The sequence below is a fragment of the Pteropus vampyrus genome, unplaced genomic scaffold (genome assembly GCF_000151845.1).
Source record: "Pteropus vampyrus isolate Shadow unplaced genomic scaffold, Pvam_2.0 Scaffold138, whole genome shotgun sequence".
NCBI classification, from domain to species: Eukaryota; Metazoa; Chordata; class Mammalia; order Chiroptera; family Pteropodidae; genus Pteropus; species Pteropus vampyrus.
In genome coordinates, this window is record NW_011888919.1 from 2,007,931 (window position 1) to 2,024,963 (window position 17,033).

At 41.5% G+C, this 17,033-nt stretch overlaps 1 protein-coding gene across 18 annotated transcripts in view; it reads left to right on the forward strand.

The window, feature by feature from the left end:
- The window catches only part of ZNF235 (zinc finger protein 235), a 32,615-nt gene extending 16,586 nt beyond the window's left edge, over positions 1-16,029 (forward strand). For 16 of the 18 annotated variants that reach the window (XM_023535278.1, XM_023535282.1, XM_011367992.2 and 13 more), the window contains one exon: positions 9,344-16,029. In XM_023535278.1, coding sequence (XP_023391046.1) covers positions 9,344-11,289 — 1,946 coding nt within the window. In that variant the 3' untranslated portion in view covers positions 11,290-16,029. Of the gene's footprint in view, positions 1-6,920; positions 6,988-8,715; positions 8,923-9,343 lie in introns of those variants that run through there. The other 2 variants (XM_011367998.2, XM_023535289.1) reach the window with 2 other exon arrangements.
- The last annotated feature ends 1,004 nt before the right edge of the window (positions 16,030-17,033 follow it).

Sequence of the window (17,033 nt, forward strand, 5' to 3'; positions counted from 1 at the left end):
TTGGTTGGATCATGTAGTTAGTGTATGTTATTTTTATTACTTTTTTGGGGGGTGGTGTGTGTATGTGTGTGTGTAGTTTTTAAATAGATTTTGTTTTTCACAGCACTTTTAGATTCCCAGCAAAACCGAGCAGAAAATGCAGAGTTCCCACACACACACAGCCCCCCCACTGCTAACATCCCAGCATCCCGTACTGGAGTGGTACATTTGTTGTAACTGACGAAACTATATTGACACGTCATTATCACCCAGAGTCCACAGTTTACGTTAGGGTTCACTCCTGGTCTTGTGCCTCCTATGGCTTTAGACGGTAATGACATCATACAGAATAGGTGGCCTGCCCTAAAAATCCTCTGTGTTCTACCTGTCAGTCTCTCCCCGCCCCTAACAACCACTGGTCTTTCTGACTCTGTAGATTTGCCTTTTCCAGAATGTCATATGATTGGAATCATACAGTATGTAGCCTTTTAGATTGGCTTCTTACACTTAGTAATGTGCATTTATATTTCCTTCTTTTCTTTTCATAGCTTGATGGCTCATTTCTTTTTAGCACTAATAATAGTCCACTGCCTAGATGTACCACAGTTTACCCATTCATCTTGGTTGCCTCCAAGTTGAATAAAGGCAGTTATGAATAAAGCTACTGTAAACATCCATGTGATGATTTTCGTGGGGGCATAAATTTTCATCTCATTTGGGTAAACACCAAGGAGCACAATTGTCAGATAGTATGGTAACAGTATATCTATTTAGCTTTGTAGTTTTGTAAGCAACTACCAAACTCTTCCAGTGGCTGTACCATTTTGCATTCCCTCCAGCAGTGAATGAGAGTTCCCGTAGCTCCACATCCTCACCAGCATCTGGTGGTGTCACTGTTTTGGATTTTGGCCATTTCAGTTGGTATATAGTGGTATCTTGTTTTAATTTGCAATTCACTAATGACATGATGTTGAACATTTCTTCATATACCTGTTTGCTGTCTGTATACCTTCTTTGGCGAAGCGTCTGGTCAGGTCCTTTGCTTATTTTTTAATCGGGTTGTTTCGTTACTGTTTTAAGAGTTTTTTGTGTGAGTCTTGGATCACAGTCCTTTAGATGCTTTCATAGATGCTTTCTCTCGGTCTGACTTGTCTTCTCGTTCTCTTCACAGTGTCTTTCACAGAGCAGAAGTTTTTAATTGAGAGTTCGATAGTTTTGTGTTTAAGGTCTGTGATCTCTTTTAGGTTAATGTTTGTGAAGGGTTTAAGGTGTATGTGAAGATTTTTTTTTTTTTTTTTTTTTTGCACATGGATGTCCTGTCAAGATTCTAGCACCATTTGTTGCTAAGACCATCTTTGCTCCATTGTCAGAGGTCAGCTGATTATATTCGCATGGGTCTGTTTCCCAGCTCTTTGTTCCGTTCCATTGGTCTGTTTGTCTCTGCTTTGGCCAGCTCTACACTGTCTTGAATACTGCAGCATCACAGTAATCTAGAACTTGGTTCATGTCAGTCCTCCAAGTTCTTCAATATTATCTTGGCTGTTATGGGTCTTTGCCTCTCCATATAAACTTTAGAATATGTTTGTCAATATCCACCAGCTACCTTGCTGGAAGTTTGCTTGGGATTGCAATTAACCTAAAGATCAAAATGGGAAGGACTGACAGTAACGAGTCTTCCTATCCACGAGCATAGGATCTCTCTCCATCTTTAGGACTTTGATTTTATTCATCAGAGTTTTGCAATTTGTCTCATGTAGATCATGTACGTATTCTGTTAGCGTCATACCTAAGTATTTCATTTTAGGGGTTGCTAATGTAAATGTTAACGTGGTTTTAATTTCAAATTCCTCTTATCTGTCTCTTGCATACAGGAAAGCAGTAGACTTTCGTACGTTAACCTTATGTTCTGCAACCCTGCTGTAATTTTATTTATTAGTTCCAGGGATTTTGTTGTTGATTCTTCGGAATTGTCTACAAAGATAGTCATGTCCTTTGTGAACAATGACAATTTATTTCTTCCTCCCCAATTTGTACCCATTCTACTGACTTTCCTCGTCTGTTGGCATTAGCTGGGCCTTCTAGTATGATATTGTAAGGAGTGGTAAGGGAAGCTATTGAATTTCTCACCATTAAGTATGTTGGCTGTTGGTTTTGTAGATGTCCTTAAACAAGTTGAAGACATGCCCCTATATTCCTCGTTTGCTGAGGTTTTTTTTTTTTTTAATCACAAATCAGTGTTAAATGATTTTTTTTGTTGATAGGATTGTGTGAGTTTTCTTATTTAGTTTATTCTTGTGATGGATACATTAATTGATTTTCCAGTGTTGAACCAGTCTTGCATACCTGGGATAAATACCACTTGGTCATGGCGCATGATTCTTTTTATTCATTGTTGGATTTGATTTGCTGGTATTTTTTGGTAATTTTTACATCTATACTCATGAAAGATATTGATCTGTAGTTTTCTTGTAATGTCACGTCTGGTTTTGGTATTAGGGTCATGCTGGCCTCACAGAATTGGTTAGGAAGTATTCCCTCTGCTTCTAAAAGATATTGTAGAGAATTTGTATAATTACGTCTTAAATGTTTGGTATAATTCACCAGTGAACCCATCTAGGCCTGGTGCTGTTTTAAAAAGTTATTGATTCAACTTTAATAGTTATAGGCCTCTTCAGGTTGTCTGTTTCTTGTATGAGTTTCGGCAGATTGTATCTTTCGAGGATTTGGTCCATTTCATCTAGATTATTAAATTTGTGGGCATGAAGTTGTTCACAGTAAACATTTATTCTTTTCATGTTCATAGGATTTGCACTGGTGTTCCCTCTTTTATTCCTTTTTTAATTTTGAAATACAGTTGGCATACAGCATTGTAAAAGTCTAAGGAGCACGTCATAATGACTTGACTTACATACGTTACAAAGTGATCACCACTAGTCGAAACTGATCACCTTTTGTGGGTACAAAAGAACTTTTCTTCCATGAGAAGTCTTAGGATTTACTCTCTTAGCAACTTTCAGACATGCCATATAGCAGTGTCGACTGTAGTCACTGCATCGTGCTTATTTATTCGGTATCCTCCCCCGGCCCCGGATCTCTTTTTCTGTTTCTTTTTTAGGATTCTACATATAAGTGAGGATCAAAAAGTATTTGTCTTTCTCTGTCTGACTTACTTCATTTAGCATAATGACCTTTAGGGTCCAGCCGTCTTGTCACAAAGGGCTAGATTTCCATCTGTTTTATGCCTAAATAGTATTCCATGTTATAATAAAACCATGTGTCTATAATATAAATTCCATTATATATTTAATACAGTCTTTGTTCGTTTATCCACTGATGGACAGACAGGTTGTTCCTTAATACGTTGTTCTGCGTTGTCCCAGTTATTATAAATAATCCTGCAGTGAACGTGGAGGTACAGATGTGTCTCGGAAATGATTTTGTTTCCTTTGGACAAATACCCGGAAGTGGAATTACTGGATCCTACACTAGTTTTCCTAAATTTTTTTAAGGACCCTCCATACTGTTTTCCATGGTAGCTCTACCAGTTTATAATCCCACCAACTGCACGAGCGTTCCCTTTTCTCCACGTTCTTGCTAGCAGTTATTGTCTCGTCTTTTCGATGCTAGTCATTCTAACAGGTATGATGCGATTTTTCATTATGGTTTTGATTTGCATTTCCCTGATGATTAATGAGATTGAGCATCTTTTCATGTACATGTTGACCATCTGTATCTTTGGAAAAATGTTCATGTCCTCTGCTCATTTTTTATTTGGATCGTTTGCGGTTTTTTGCTAAAGTTATATGAGTTCTGTATGTATTTTGGATACTAATGCCTTATCAGATATATAATTTGCAAGTAATTTCTCCCCAACACTAGAGCGCCCTTTCATATTGTTTACGGTTTCCTTTTCTGTGCAGAAGCTTTTTTGGTATATAGTCTCATTTATTTTATTTTTCAATACCTTTTCTTTTGGTGTCAAATCAAAAAAAAATCATTGCCAAGAACAGTGTCAAGGAGCTTGCCACCTTCGTTTTCTTCTGGGAGTTTTATGGCTTCTAGTCTTTACATCCAAGTCTTTGAGTTACTTTTTGTCTATGGTGTAGAATAATGGTCCAGTTTCATTATCTGTCCAGTTTTCCCAACAACATTTATTGAAGACTGCCCTTCCCCATTGTATATTCTTGGCTTATTTGTCATAATTTAATTGATCATGTATGCACGGGTTTATTTCTGGGCTCCATTCAGATCCATTGATCTTTGTGTTTGTTTTTATGCTAATACCATACTGTTTTGATTACTATAGCTTTGTAATACAGTTTGAAATCAGGAAGTATGATGCCTCCAGCTTTGTTCTTCTTAAGATGGCTTTGGCTATTTGGGGCCAGGTCTCATTATGTTTTTAATATATGTGCAATCTGTAGTAAAGTCATCACCCTTCATTCCCAATATTTTAACTTTTTTTTTTTTTATGAATGCTAGAAGTTTATCATTTTTCTTTTTCAAAGAATTAACTTTTGCTTTTTTTGACTTTCTATTTCATTCATTGATTTTTGCTGGTATGTGTGTATAGAAAGAGAGAGAATCATGTGCTACATAATGACTTTTTGGTTATATGACAAGTAATCCCCTAAGATTAGAATGGGTTATAAGCAAAATGTTTGTTGAACGAAAAGGCTGGACCCTACTAAGATGTTGAATTTATTGCTAGCTCTGGGTGGTTTAAGTAGACAAGGAGGCTGGCTCACCATGCCATCCATCTACCCTGCACAGGCCAGAAACTGGGCCCAGAATTGAGGGAGTAAGGGGAGAGGGCTGGAAAGAAGGGGAGCCCCCCACCTCCAGCCAGTCCCTACAGGTGCAGCCACAGTTCATTTCCTTTCGCTTGGTTTCTCCCTTTCCTCTCAGTTCCATTTTGTTTGCCTCCCTCCCTCCCTCACTCTCCCCCTCTCCCTTTGATTATTTCTTGTCTCAAGATTTCTCTCTGGGTCTCTTTCCCTCTCTCCCTCTTCCTGACCTCCGCTCTCCCTCCCACAGCCCTCCTTCAGCCCCCACAATGCACACACACACTTTATCTTTCACACCAAATTTTTACTGTACCTTTTTCGTGTTTTGATATGTTTAGATACACAGATACTTAACCGCTGTTACGATTGCCGGCAGGGTTCAGTTCAGTAACAGTAGCACGCTGTACAGGTGCAGAGCCTAGCAGCAGCGAGGCCCCCCCACACGGCCCGGTGCGCAGTGGGCGAGGCCGGCTGGCATGTGTAACTGCACTCCGTGGGGTTCACGCGATGGCAGAATCACCTGCCAGCGCGTTCTTCAGAACATATCCCCATCAGTAAGTAACGTGTGACTGTGTGTGTATATCTATTTTGCTTACTTTGGGTTTAATTTGCTTGTTTTTCTCATTTCTTGAAGACCTTTGTTCTTTTCCTCTAAGTACTGTTGTGGTAGATGTCACAAATTGATGTTTTCATTATCATTCAGCTCAAAATACCCTTTATATTGTCTCTTGTGTTTTGATGCAGTTTAGTTAGTAGTGTTATTTTTCTGAACACTTGGGATTTTTCAGATCTTTGCGTTGTTAATTTCTGATTGAATTCAGTTGTGGTTACAACATACCTTGTATGACTTGAATCTTACTGCATTTATTACAACTTGTTTCATGACCCAAAAATGGTGTTTGGCGTTATATTCCATGTGCACCTGAAGGAATGTTTTCTGCCGTTGGGTGACACTATTCCTTTAGGCCAGGTGTCAGAGTTGGTTGATAGTATTGTTCAGATCTTCTGTACCTTCACTCACTTTCTACTTGTCTTGCTAGTTATTGGCGAAATCTCCAAGTATAATGGTGGACATGTCCGTTTCTCCTTACAGTTCTGTTGTTCTGAACACATTTCCGGTGTGCAGGTTGGACAGCGAGGCCCTGTAATCGAAGCCTGTATTTAGCCTGATTTATGTAGATGCTGCTTAGGATTCAGTAGCCGTAGCGAAGAAGAGAATACTTTTAACTTACTATTTGTATTGGCAGGGAAGTCAGTTTCTCCCTTTTGAGAACCTGGGATGTGTTTACGTTGCTCTGCACCTGGCTGATTCCTGTCTCATAGTCTATTCTTAGACCTGTAGTTCTCGGTGAGTCGCATCAATGCTTAGCGCCTAGGAAACCAGCACCTATTTCCACGGGCACATGAAACAAAAGAAAACCCAGCATAAGTGAAATTGAAAGATTTATGTTCTAAAGCCTAAAACTGAGGACTGTGTGAAATTTTGAAATATTTGAACAAAGGATTCATTTGTCCTTAATTTTTTTAATGGGGTAAAATGTATATATAACACAAAACTTTAGACGTACACTTCAGTCTCATCAAGCGCATTAAAATTGTCATGCAGACATCACCACCATCCATCTCTACGTTTTCATTTGCCCAGACTAATACTCTGTACTTAATAATGAACACTAACTACTGGCCCCCACGCCCAGCCCCGGGCAACCAGAATTCTATTTTCTATGAATTTGACTAAGTAACCTCATGAGTGGAAGCATACAGTATTTATCTTTCGAGACTGGCTTATTTCACTTAACATAATGTCCTTAAGGGTCATCCATTTCGTAGCAAGTGTTAGAATTTGCTTCTCTTTGAGGCTATATTCCATTGCGTGTAAATACCGCATGTATGTCTCCATTCGTCCACTGATGGACACTCGGGTTGCTGCCACCTTTTGGCCTCTGTGAGTAATGCTGCCAAGAACATGGGTGTACGGATACCTTTGATGCTCTGTTTTCATTTATTTTCAGTACGTACCCAGAAGTGGAATTGCTGGATGCTATGGTCCGTCTCCTTTTTGTTTTATTTTTTTGTTTTTTGCAGCATCTTTGTATTGTTTTCACGGTGGCTGCATCATTTTACGTTCTCACCAGTTTCTCCACACCCTTTTAGGTCAGCACGAGTGGGCTTAGACTGATGATGACCCTGAACTGGGAAAAGATTAAGTCATAATTATTTGGTGAGAAACTGTTCATGATCTCTTAGTATATAAATTAAGCATGGCGGAGTGGAAAGAACGTGCACTTGTCCCCAAACCAGATCAGGCTGTTACTTACTCTCTTTGGACTCCTTTTACTCAACTATAATGTGACTCACTTCCCTGAAGGGAAGTTTTTGAGTTATTGTCTAATAGTCTTTCATTTGAAATGGAAGGATTCCCTTTATCATTTTTTCGTAGGTCAAATCTAATGGTAATGAACTCCCTCAGGTTTTATCTTAGAATGTCTCAATTTCTCCCACATTTTTTTTTTTTTTAATTCTGGGAATGGGTGGTTGGGTGATGGTGGAGGACTCGCATGTTTTTGAAGGATAGTTTTGCTGGAAAATAGTGTTGGTTGAGTCTTTTTCTCCTTCAGTAATTTGCAGATGCCATCCCACTGCCTTCTGTCCTGCAAGGTCTGTGTTGAGAAAAGCGCTTGTAATCTCACAGAGGAGCTACTGCACATAACAAGTTGACTTTCTCTTGCTGCTTTCAAGATTCTCTTTGACTTGACAGTTTTGTTAGAATGTGTTTTGATGTGGGTCTTTGGGCTTATTTTGCCGTTGAAGTTTTTTGAGCTTCTTGTATTGTTATTGCCTCGAATCTTGGAAGTTTCAGCTAGCATTTCTTCAAATTAGTTCTCTCTGTCTCTTTCTTCTCCTCTGGGCCTCCCATTTGTCCCTTGGTCCACTTGATGATGTCCCCATACGCCCCTTACCTGTTCACTTCTTTTTGCTCCTCATAATTGGTAGTTTTAAGTGACCTTACTTCAAGTTCACTGATTCTTCTGCCTGTTCTAGTTTGCTGTTAAACGATTCTAAAGAAGTTTTCCATTCTTTTGTATTTTCCAGCTTCAGAAAAATTTTTATAATTTTAGTTTCGTTGTTGATATTCTCATTTTGTTCCTCTTATTTCCTGATTTCATTTAGATGTCTTTCAGTATTCTTTGGCTCATTAAGCATATTTAAAATATTGCTAAAACTTTTTTTCAAGGTAGTTAAGAGTCTTGTTTCTTTAGGGTTGACTTTTAGAGATTTATTTTCATCCTTTGACGGGGTTATGTTTTCTTGCTTTTTAAATGCCTTCTCATCTTTATTGAAAATTAAGCATTTGAAAAAAACAGCCGCCTCTGTCTCTGCATCGAGGGAGACCTTCATTACACAATTTTGAGTTCAGGTTTTTTTGGTTAGATGTTCTCTGGGTTGTTGCAGCTTCTGAACTGGTTTTTTAAAGTTTTCAAAACAATTTTTCCCCGTGTGCTGTTGGTTATCTGCTGTTCCTGTGTGGAAGGAAGGACTGGCGCTGCCTGCTCTGCCATCTTGCTTACGTCTCTGTCCTTTAGCTCCTTGAACATGTCTTAAAGTCTTTGCTACTCTGATACCTGTTTCCTCATGGATGGTTTGCTTCCTCTATTTTCTTCCTCTGAATAGGCTACATTTTCCTTTAGGTTTTTTGTTTGTTTTCGTTGAAGATGGAGTGTTTGAGGAAAAGCATTTGTAGTCTAGCTCTCGTCCAGGAAAGACTAATGTGCAAGGTGTTTTCTGAGCCTTGGGGTCTGGCCGGGGCGAGGGCTTAGGGTCTTCTCACGTGTTTTTCTGAACTAATGTCTTTCCTGGGCTTTTTCAATTTCTCTCCTACACAGATGCCTTTAAATCTCTTCATCTCCCAAAAAGTGCCACCCTGGCCCTTCTTGAACTTAGATGTTCTAGTGCATTCCTTCACGTGTAATCTCTTCCTCCAGGCTTTGGCGTAGCTGTAGTCCCACTGGACCTTCCAACACTGTGTACTGCCGCTTTCCACTGCTTTTCCCCATCCTGTCTCCGAGTCAGGCGAAGCAGAGAACAGGCTCCTTCGGCATCCCCACGGCAGGTTACATATTGCAAGGAAGGTGTACTCTGCTCTATCCAGTGTGAGGTAGGGAATTGGGAGATAGATAGGCTGCTACATCCTTTAGACCATACTGTATAACACAAGTAAAAACGATGAAATATATAAAAGCATTTGTATAGTGGGGAATGGAAAAAAAGCATTCACACAGCCCCAGGCAACGCATGCTGAGAAAAGACCTGAGAAGAACTTATCCCCTCCATCCGCGCTGATCCCAAATCTCATACGTTTTGAATGTGGCTTTTTCTTAATCGGATGTGCTCTCTTGGTTGCTGTAGATGTTTGACTGTTTTCAGAACTCATATATATATATTCTAGACTCTAAAATTTGTGCGCGTTGTGTTGTGTTTTAAAATGTCCACAGGAGAAAAAAAAGATCGGAGAGCCCCCGCGCACCCCTTTGCGCAGACCAAAATCTCTCCCCTCTCTATACTCTTTTTCCTTTCAGGCGGGAATGAAAATGAGATGGAGACTCTTCACGAAGCAGGAGTAAGGTGCCTTTCATTGGGAGAGCTTTCGTGCTGGCAAATCAAGAGACACGTTGTGAGTAAATTAAGCAAAAGTCAAGACTCCGTGATACATAATCAACAGCGTGGCGCCCCCTGCCCGCTGGGAGCAGGAGCAGCCGCTCAGGCTCACGCGGAAGGCAGCCGTGTGATGAATCTGACCCGGGATCGTTCCAATAGTGATGAAAACCAAGTATTTCCAACTGCGGGAGCTCGAAATTCTTGGAGTAAAATATGTCTAAATGAGACACAGAATTATCAGAGGTGTGAGCAGACACCAGTGAAAAACAAGTTATGTATATTTGCTCCATGTGTTGACATTTTCAGTTGTATTTCACGCCACCACGATGATGCTACAGTACACGAGAGAGAGAGAGCTCACAGCAACTGCAGTGAAGACGTCTCGGAGGTGTCCCCTCTTGCCCAGCTCAGTATAATCCCCACAGGACAGCAGACCTACCAGTGTGATGAATTCGAAAAGGCATTCACCGATGGCCACGGCCTTCAAGTTCATCAGCAGGTACACCTGGGAAAGAGGTCCCTAACATACAGTACACATGAGAAGGAGCCCGGTTATAGCTCAACCATCTCCATTCAACAAGGTACTCGTGCGGGGAAAAAACGCTATTGGTGTCATGAGTGTGGCAAGGGTTTCAGTCAGAGCTCGAACCTGCAGACTCATCAGAGGGTCCACACGGGGGAGAAACCCTACTCATGCCTCGAGTGTGGTAAGAGCTTTAACCAGACCTCGCACCTTTATGCTCACTTGCCCATTCACACAGGAGAGAAACCCTATAGATGTGAAAGCTGTGGGAAGGGCTTCAGTCGTAGCACAGATCTTAATATTCACTGCAGAGTTCACACTGGAGAGAAACCTTATAAATGTGAGATATGTGGGAAAGGCTTCACTCAGCGATCCCACCTTCAGGCCCATGAAAGAATTCACACTGGAGAGAAACCATATAAATGTACAGATTGTGGTAAGCGCTTTAGTTGTAGCTCAAATCTTCATACTCATCAGAGGGTCCACACTGAAGAGAAACCGTACAAATGTGATGAGTGTGGCAAATGCTTTAGTTTGAGCTTTAATCTTCATAGTCATCAACGAGTCCACACGGGAGAGAAACCGTATAAATGTGAAGAGTGTGGTAAGGGTTTTAGCTCAGCTTCGAGTTTCCAGAGCCATCAGAGGGTTCACACGGGAGAGAAACCGTTTCGATGCAATGTGTGTGGTAAAGGCTTCAGTCAGAGTTCATATTTTCAAGCCCATCAGAGAGTCCACACTGGAGAAAAACCATACAAATGTGAGGTGTGTGGGAAGCGCTTCAATTGGAGCCTGAATCTTCACAACCATCAGAGAGTCCACACGGGAGAGAAACCCTATAAATGCGAGGAGTGTGGTAAGGGTTTCAGTCAGGCCTCAAACCTTCAGGCCCATCAGAGTGTTCACACTGGGGAAAAACCATTCAAATGTGATGCGTGTCAGAAGCGATTCAGTCAAGCTTCGCATCTTCAAGCCCATCAGAGAGTCCACACTGGAGAGAAACCATATAAATGCGATACCTGTGGTAAGGCCTTCAGCCAGAGGTCAAATCTTCAAGTCCACCAGATAATTCATACTGGCGAGAAACCGTTTAAATGTGAGGAGTGTGGGAAAGAATTCAGTTGGAGTGCGGGACTCAGTGCTCATCAGAGGGTCCACACCGGAGAGAAACCCTATACATGTCAGCAGTGTGGAAAGGGCTTCAGTCAGGCCTCACATTTTCACACACATCAGAGGGTCCACACGGGAGAGCGGCCTTACATTTGTGATGTGTGCTGTAAGGGCTTCAGCCAGAGGTCACATCTGGTATACCACCAGAGAATCCACTCCGGAGGGGATCTATAGAACTGTGAGGTGTGACGTATCCTGCAAAGAGAGTTCACGTCTGCCGCCATTGGTAAGTTCCTTCAGAACCCAGAAGCTTCAAGAGATCGTCACAGGAAAGAAGCTCTATCAAATACTGTTTTATGGACTCAATCGGGAGGTGAATTTCTTTATAAACATCAGATTTTACATGAAAGAAAACTGGTTTTCTAAATACGGTCAGTGGTTATACCAGAGTTTTGAATGTCCCAATTCTCAAGATGAACACGACAGAAGAATCTTAAATTTCACTGGAGTCTACCCAGAAGAAAGGGCTTATAAGTGAAGATTATGGACAGGACTTTGACAAAAGTGTAATGATTGGTAAAATCGAGATCAGCTACTATGTAACCTCCACACAGGCAGTGGAGTTTTCGCCACTCTCTACCTTGAAAACTGCTTGACTTGTAATAGGTGCCTAGCGATTACTAAACAAAGTGGAGAAAACTCCTCTTATTAGGACAAATATTTTAAAATTCTAGTCAGTTCCCTACTTTACATTCATAACGACATACTCAAAAGGAAGCCTGCAAGTAGCCTTAATAAGATTAGTTTCAGGAAATACTGAAGTACTGAAAATTACGTAATTCTGCCATCCACAATAATACAAATTTGGGCAAGACTCATGAATGGCTCCCATCTCCCATCCAGTTTTTTGTACAGTATCACCCGTGTTTACAGTGTAATATTTAGTCGATCATTAGTTTGCATTTTAGACTGAAAAGTACTGGGTTTTTTTTAATCTAATAACATACTGAATTTATATGATTGGAAAATTTGAACCCTAATTCATTTCAAACTGTTTGAAAGTGTTGAAAGTTATTAATGATAAAGTTTTAGTAAACTTGAGTTGTTAATAATTGGTTTCTTCTCATTATGTCCATGCAGGCTCAGGTAAAATTGCCTCCTCTGTGCATAGTCCTTCCTCCATCCAGACCTCTTGAGGTGAGACTTTGACAGATTTCAAGGACGTTAATTTTGTCACCTGTTTAATTCTGATTGAAATTTCATTAAATGTAACAATTCAGATGGCCTGTAATTTACACAGCATTCCATGTTCAAGGTCTCTTGGTAGAAGGGAACAGCATTAGCTGGTCAATACATATCAAAATACCCTTCCTTTGACCTGGCAATCTTAGCAGTGGAGGTTTTGCCTAGGAGACTACAGAAAAGGCGAGAAACAATGCCCACAGAGATGTTTATACCGAACTCAGAAATAGAAAATAAGTATCAGCAAAATATTTCAAAAAATATACAGCCATGAAAAATGATAGACAAGAGTGATGTCAACAGCATGGCGGCTTGAGGGGGCTTCCAGGTCACCCTTGAAGTTACAAGTTGGACAGCTGGACAGCTGCCCAACACACAAACCCGCCTGAGAGATCCCCGCGGTGGGTGTCTGAAGGCGGACACAACTGAGGAGCAGCGGCGCCGGGATGGGGTGCACAGGGCCAGCGGCCGGGTGCAGCCCATTCCCCACGGGCAGGTCAGTAGGGCAGGGGAACCGGTAGGGCCTGGGTGGCCGCACGCACGGGCCCAGGGTCAGGAAAGCCGTGCCGAGGGGCCCACTCTGCGGACTGGACAGGGTGAAGACAACACCCGCCTCAGCGCCCTGCGCTCGCTGTGCCCAAGCCCACCAGCAAGAGCGGAGCCGTCCCCTCCGCCACCTGTGGCTGCGAGGCCTCAAAGGGGCGGCCGGTCGGCTTGGACAAACCGGCTCCTGCCCCTGGCTTCTGGCTGCAGGAAGGTGGCACTGGGGACACACAGGGGCCCCACAGCCCGCCACTTCCAATCAAACAGAGTGGCTCCCCGAGGCTGAGGCGACTGAGTCATAACAGGGACACCCACCTCCTCGGGGAATCCGGGGCATTTTCCACTGCCCCACAGCGACCTCGGAAGTCCAGCAGGGCGGGTAAGAGAAAAGAACTTGCGCTTCAGCGCCACCTACTGGAAAAGACCACTACGTGCCGATATAAGAAGGTGTACAGCAGAAAGCATGAGAAAGGGAACCAAGAGCCTCCTCAAACAAATAATCAGTGACAACTTCCCAAACCCATGACTGGATCCCTTTCCAAGAAACTAATTATGTCAATCCAAAAAGATCTTCAAGGCACATTATATTAAAACTCAAAAAATAACAAAGAATTCTCAAGGCAGCCAGGGAAAAGACGATGGTAACCTATAAAGGTAATCCCATGAGATTATCAGCGGACTTTTTTTTTCAGCAGAAAAGTCAGCGAGCTAGGAGAGAGTAGAACCAAATACTTCAAATTATTGCGAGAGAGAAATCATCGAAGAATAATATATCCAGGAAATGTGTCTTTTAGATGTGAAGCAGAAATAAAGGCTTTTCCAGACATACAGAGAAGCTCAGGGAATTGACCATCGCAAGACCAGTATTACAAAAAATGCTGAATGGTGCTCCTATACCTGAAACAAACAGGCAAACGAAAGGATACAAACTATGAGTAAGATGACCAACACAGAAGCAGGAAAGCGCAACCTTTGTTAAGAATGGGATATTAAACATTTAAATACAGTGTAAAGGTTAAAAGAGGTAAAAATATTTTTTTAAAGGACAGTAGCTACTGCAACTTAGAAATGTGCACAAGCATAAAAGGATAATTTGTGACAACAAAAGGGGCAGGAAAACGACTGAACTTGCACAAGTGAATGGAGATAAAATGCAATCAGAAGAAAAGAGACTACTGTATGTATGAAACTTTCTTTTGCATAAACCGAATGTTAACCGCACACACACAAAAATCTGGAACTGAGACATAACATAAAACGAAGAGAAAACAAGAAAAATCATAGAATACCACCAAACTGAAACAACACAGAACCACAAAGGAAAAGAAACAATGGAGACACAGAGCTACCAAAAGACAAAGGATAAAATAGGTATAGGAACTCTTCATATATCAATAATCACCCTAAATGTAAGTGGACTGAACTCACCAATTAAAAGGCACAAAGTAGCGGGATGGATCAAAAAACAAAACCCAACTATATGCTGCCTTCAGGATTAACATCTCAGCTGCAAAGACAGATAGACTCAAAGCGATGAGGTGGAAACTGATACTCCAAACAAATGGCATTCAGACAAAAGTGGGTGCAGCCATACTTCTATGAGACAATAGATGTCGACATAAAAAATAATAGACAAAGATGAACACTTTATAATGATAAAGGGGACAGTACGTCAAGAGGATGTAACTATATGCAGCCAATCTGGGAGTACCACAGTATATAAAGTGACAGAACTAAAGGGCTAAACTGGAAAAAAAAAAACCACACAAATTGTGCTGGGAAAATTGGAAAGCTACATGCAAAAGAATTAAACTAGACTGTGATTTGACAACATACACAAACATTAACTATAAATGGACTATAGACTTAAGTGTAAGACATGAAAAACTAAAATACATAGATGAAAACAGATGTACTAAACTTATAAACCTTGGTCTCAGAAAATTTTATGAATTCGACCCCAAAGGCAAAGTAAGTAAAAGCAAAAATAATATGACTACATCAAACTAAAAGGCTTCTGCATAGCAAAAGCAACCATCAACAAATCAAAAAGGCAGCCAACCAAATGGGAAAGTGTATTTGCATATGATATCTCCAATAAGAGGCTAATATCCAAAATTAAGAACTCATACATCTCGACAACAAAAAGGCCAGTCCAATTAAAAAATAGGCAGAAGACCTGAACAGACACTTTTCCCAAAAAGACATACAGATGGTCAAAATATATGAAAAGATACTGAACTTCACTAGCTATAAGAGAAATGCAGATCTAAACAGATGTGAGATACCTCACACCTGTTAGAATGGTTATTATCAAGACAAGAAGTAACATGTTAGAGAGGATATGGAGAAAAAGGAACCCTCATGCACTGCTGGTGGGGATGTAAATTGGTACAGCCACTATGGAAAACAGTATGAAGGTTCCTCAAAAAACTAAGTATAGAGCTACCATATGACCCAGCAATCTCTCTTCTGGGTACCTACCTCCTAATTTTGACAACATTTATTCATGAAGATACACGTGCCTCTGTGTTCACTGCAGCATTATTCTCAGTACCGAAGACATGGAAATGACCTAAGTGTCCTTTGATAGATGACTGGATAAAGACAACTTGATACATATATACAGTGGAATCCTACTCAGCCACAGGGAGGATGAAGTGTTGCCATGGATGGCAACACAGATGGATCTTGAGTATCGTGCTAAGCGAAATAAGTCAGATGGAAAAGAACAAGAGCCACGTGATTTCACTCATGTGGAAAACAAAGCAACAACAAGAAAACTCGCTGACACAACAGAGTATGGTGGTTACCAGAGGGGGATGAGGGAGGATAGACAGAATAAAGGGGGTCAAATATATGGTGATGGAAGGAGGCTAAACTTTGAGTGGTGAGCACACAATGCAGTATACTGATGATAGAGAATTGGACACTTGAAATTTATGTTATTAACCAATGTCACCCCGATAAATTTTTAGAAATGATATAGAGCTGTCATGACATGTCATTCATGAGAAAACTAGGTCAGGGCCTTCCTGTTATGATCTAATATGTGGAAGGATGTTGATTAATGTGCTACCTGGTTTCCTCAGAGAGAGTTGGAGTGATTTTTCTGTAACTTTTCAAGAAATTATTTACAGTGGTCATTATCAGTTTGAGCAAAACAATAAAATTACTGGATAAATGAAATCTCTTGTAGCTAAATCTTTATCTAATGTGGCACATATACTGAATTGTGGGTATACATTAAAAGATGTTCACTGCATTATTGGTAGTAGAACACTTTGCATTCATCAGTTGGACTGGCAACTTATAGCTTATCCATTCAGTGGAATATACTGAGAGTCAAATGAGAAAAGTTCCTAGTTACTGACATTTGTAGATACCCAGAATGTGCTTAGAAAAGAGGGCAGAGGGGACTTCCCATTAAGATGGTGGAGTAGATAAACGTGCTCGCCTCCTCCCATGACCACACCACAATTACAACTAAATTATAGAACAGCCTTCCTTAAGAACCACCTGAAGACTGGCTGAACAGAATCCCAATAACTTAGGACATAAAGAAGCCAAGATGAGACTGGTAGGAGGGATGGAGAAACAAAATAGGTAGATCCCAGGCCCACAGTGCTACAGTTGAGAAATGGGAGGGACCTCTCCGATGCAGAGGTCATCCAAGGAGCAAAGGATCCCAATCCTATACTGGGCTCCCCAGGCTGAGGCCCTATTGCTGGAAAGAGGAGCTCCCATAACATCTGGCCATGAAGCCCAGCGGGGATTGCATCCGGGTGAGATGGACAGCCACTGGGGCCCCAGGCGTTCCTCTTGAGTGGCCACACACGGACTTCACTCACAAACAGCTCACCTTAGGCTCCAGTTCAGGGGCAGCAGCTCGAAAGACACCAAGGACATAGAAGAAACTTAATTGACTGGCTTCAGGGTGAGGGCTGGAGGGGCTGTGCCAGGCCAGCTCTCTCTGGGGACATAAATATTGGCAGGCACCATTGCTCCTTTGTTGAGCCTTGTGCCCATCCAGCTGGCAGGAGAGAGCCTAATCCCTGCACAGTTCGCCCTGCCCTCGGCCTCCCCGGGACCCTGCACACCCAACTCCACATGCAGCCCAAGCTGCTAAGCTACTTCTCCATACAAACAGCCTGCCTTTCTCAAAGGCTCCCAAACCCTAGAAAAGCAGCAGC